Source organism: Falco punctatus (assembly GCF_963210335.1).
Source record: "Falco punctatus genome assembly, chromosome: 14".
In the NCBI taxonomy this organism is placed as follows: Eukaryota; Metazoa; Chordata; class Aves; order Falconiformes; family Falconidae; genus Falco; species Falco punctatus.
Window position 1 is genome coordinate 10,770,502 of NC_137594.1, and position 3,268 is coordinate 10,773,769.

Genomic DNA, 3,268 nt, shown 5'->3' on the forward strand with positions numbered 1-3,268 from the left:
CCCGGGCCCCGGCCCTCACTTCCGCCGCACTTCCGCTTCACTTCCGCCGCCGGGGGAGGCCGGGCGCCATGGCGTTGGCGATGGACGGCGCCTTTCCGCGCTCCCCGCGGGGCGCCCTGAAGCTGGCCCGCGCGGTAGGCCGGGGGGAGCGGGGCGGGGGCGGCCGGGGGGGCTCCGCCGCGGGCGCTGCTGACCGCCGTGCCGCCCCCCTCCCCGCAGCTGCTGGCGGCCGTGGCCTTCTGCTGCTTCGTGGGCTCCCGCTCGCCCGGCGCCTACGGCGCGCTGGCCCTGGCCGAGGCGGTCATCGCGGCGCTCTTCTTCCTGCTGTACTGGCTGCGGCTGGACCGGCGGCTGGGCGGGCTGCGCTGGGCCCTGGCTGTGAGTACCGCCCGCCGCGCCCCTGCCCCGGGCTCCGGGCACAGCCGGCCCCGCCGGTAACGGGCACCCAGTGGGGGCCCCTCCCGCCCCGCGCAGCGCGCCCGGCCCTCCAGCGGCACCGGGCCCGCCGCTCGCCCCCAGCCCCAGCCTGCCGGGCGTAGCCAGGCGGCGTGAATGTGACGGCAAAAACAAAAAGGCAAAACTTACCCGTTTTATCACAAACGCGCTTTCCGACACCAACCCGCTGGGTGCCAGCGCCCGTTGCATGCGGGTGTCAGCGTACATGTGTGTTCAGGGGGAGCCAGCCTTTTTTAGTGATTCATGCAGTACCAAAAGCAAGTCGCGTTCTTCGGGTGTGTGTTTCAGCATACATACTTTGCTTCCACTGGCTGTTGCAGGACGTTTTCAACTCGGTGGTTGCCGCCTTGTTCCTCCTCGTCGTGTGCTTGTTTGCAGTGATCATCAAGAGCAACAATGGGACGCTGGCTGGAGGAGTAAGTAGGAACGTTATTACGAATGTCAGTTCTGGGAGCAGACGTGGATTCGAATCTCTGGGTGTACTTACATTGTGGTAAGGCCATGAAAATAACTCGTGGAAGAACGTACTCAGCAGTTGAAAACGAAAGCAAATACACATTCAGTGTCTCTCACTTGAAAAACCAATCCTTAAGTCACTAGAATATAAAGATATTACTAGACTTAGTAATTACTACAGAGAAGTGCAAGCACTGCAAACTCCTGGAGTCTTAACTAATTTGAGTAACCAGTGTTTGCTTCCATGGCTTGACATCCTCGCTGGGAGAATCTGTAGCTCTTTTAGGACTACCCAGTTTGGGTGCACGACTTCAGAAGAAGTGTCTACAATCCTGCTAAAAAGAGTTGGCAATTCTTAACGGACGTGCTGGTACCTCCCTCCTGGTGCTTATAGTGTTTTTTCTGACAAACTGAGGAATTATGGTAGTTGAGAAGGTCTTTTTCATACTGCGATTGTAAGGGGTTTGTGTACTTAAGATCAAACCAGTTTAATGGTTTAAGCAACCGCAATAAGCGGGGGAAAACCTCTCAGTTTTGAAAGTATGTAAGCCTCCTGAAGTACAAGATAAGCTAAAATGTGACAATGCACAACCTGCCATGGGAGTTTTTCGAAATGGGCTTCAGAGATGATGAGGTGGAAAGCTGGCGTCTTCACTGGCAACAGCATCCTAAGTCAAAAGGGTACTTTCCGATAGTGACTGGCTATGCCAGAATATGATTTATATTCTCCTTTGTGAAGTTAATACAAATTAAATTTAAGTTGGAAGCAGGAGACAAAGCAGGTTGCTTGGAAAACAAGTTTGGGCAGAACCAGTGAGACCTTCAGCAAACAGCATTGCCCCAAGGCCTGTGCTACCAGGGCACAAAGTGCCTTCAGCTGTGCTCTCCTGAAAAAGCTTGCCTTAGCATTACTCTCACTGATCAGGTAATTGTGTTTTAAAACCTGCTTGCCTAAAAAATCTTTGTGTGCATGTGGGATGGGGCTGAAGGGCAAGAGCCAAGCAAGTAAACTCAGCGCCTCTTCTGCAAACACATTTTTTCCACCTGCCTGCCTGAAGTTGTACATTTTTTAAATACTTGTGTGCATTTTCTTCAATTTGGTGTATGTTCCCCGTTCAGCGCTTCAGAGGAGAGGAGCTCTTCCTGCTAGGCTTGTTTCTACAAATGTTGGCTTTTGTCTGAGCCAACACCATTAATTAGGCAACCCTTAAAGAGACAGAAGGGTTTTAATTTAGGATAAAAGCATTGTCTGGTGTAATGCAGTATTAGCTTAGCTTTCAAGGAGAATGCTTCATCTCCAAGGCTTCACACAAACTTCAAACAAAGCCAGAAGTGTAGGCAGCTCCCTGAAAGGCTGATGGGATTTAAATAAGGATGTTTATCAGCTGTCTCAAATCACGAATGTATTTGGAAGGCCAGAACCAGTTTAGGAGGATGATGTTACTGCTGCTTTGGGGAATAGTACAGTCACTACAGCAACAGCCAGAGATCCCGTGGGGAAACTAACATTATCGTTATTTCTATAGGTGTTTGGTCTTGTATTGTTTGTTCTCTGTGTTGTCGACGCAGTTGTTGTTTTCCAGAAGATTAGCCTTGATGGAACAAGAGGAAGGAATACTCCTGCCAAATAAGATTACCATTTTGGTAAAAGAGCGATTTCTCTGCTGATGACTGGTTTACTCATTTTTTATTAAAGAATTTGTATTTTCATGGGTTCACTTCAGTTTCCCTGGGCATTTATGTACTGTTTCACAAGTACTGGTCCTAACTTCTCTTACAGTAACAAATGTAGTTTCAGTGTTGCAATTTCACTAGTACAAGCTTCACAGAAAATGGTCCTGTTTTTTGAAACTTGATTGAATTTTTACCTGTATGAAAACTAATTTCTCGATTGTTCTCTGTAATAAAAAGAAAATGCGAATGGGCTGATGTGAGTTGTTTTATGTTAATTAGGCATACTTAAAACTTCACTGTACCTGTAAAACAGTTCCTGTAGCGCGGAGGCACGGTAACGCCGGGGCGCGCAGCACCGCGCAGAAACCGCCGCCCGCCTCGGGGCATGGGGCGGGCACGGCAGCCCCGCGGCGCGGCCAGGCCGGCGGTGGGTCCGCGGTACCGGTCACCGGGGGGCGCTGAGGGAAGCGGTGGAGGCCCGGGCAGCCCCGCCAGCGCTGGGCACGGGCACCCACCGGCGGCCCCCGGAGCGCCGGGCTGGCGGCACCGGGCTGCCCCTGCGGGATCCCGCCGCGGCGCCGCACGGCCCGGGGCAGCCCGCGGAGGACACCACCCCCCACCCCTACACTGGGGGATGCTGAAAACTTTTTTTCACGTTTCCGCAGTGTCACGGTTTCCGCTT

The 3,268-nt window shown here is 52.7% G+C and overlaps 1 protein-coding gene across 1 annotated transcript; it reads left to right on the forward strand.

The window, feature by feature from the left end:
- Window positions 1-2: 2 nt before the first annotated feature.
- On the forward strand, window positions 3-2,837 carry CKLF (chemokine like factor). The gene is made up of 4 exons (XM_080411204.1): window positions 3-134; window positions 220-378; window positions 777-872; window positions 2,439-2,837. Exons 1-4 carry the CDS (start codon window positions 69-71, stop codon window positions 2,541-2,543), a joined length of 426 nt encoding a protein of 141 aa, XP_080267330.1. The 5' UTR covers window positions 3-68; the 3' UTR covers window positions 2,544-2,837.
- The last annotated feature ends 431 nt before the right edge of the window (window positions 2,838-3,268 follow it).

Bases quoted from the DNA above. Each gene is read 5' to 3' on its own strand.
- CKLF (XM_080411204.1), top strand. From the start codon at position 69: ATGGCGTTGGCGATGGACGGCGCCTTTCCGCGCTCCCCGCGGGGCGCC. The intron at 135-219 runs GTAGGCCGGGGG...CCCTCCCCGCAG, and splicing joins CCCTGAAGCTGGCCCGCGCG to CTGCTGGCGGCCGTGGCCTT. The intron at 379-776 runs GTGAGTACCGCC...TGGCTGTTGCAG, and splicing joins GGCTGCGCTGGGCCCTGGCT to GACGTTTTCAACTCGGTGGT.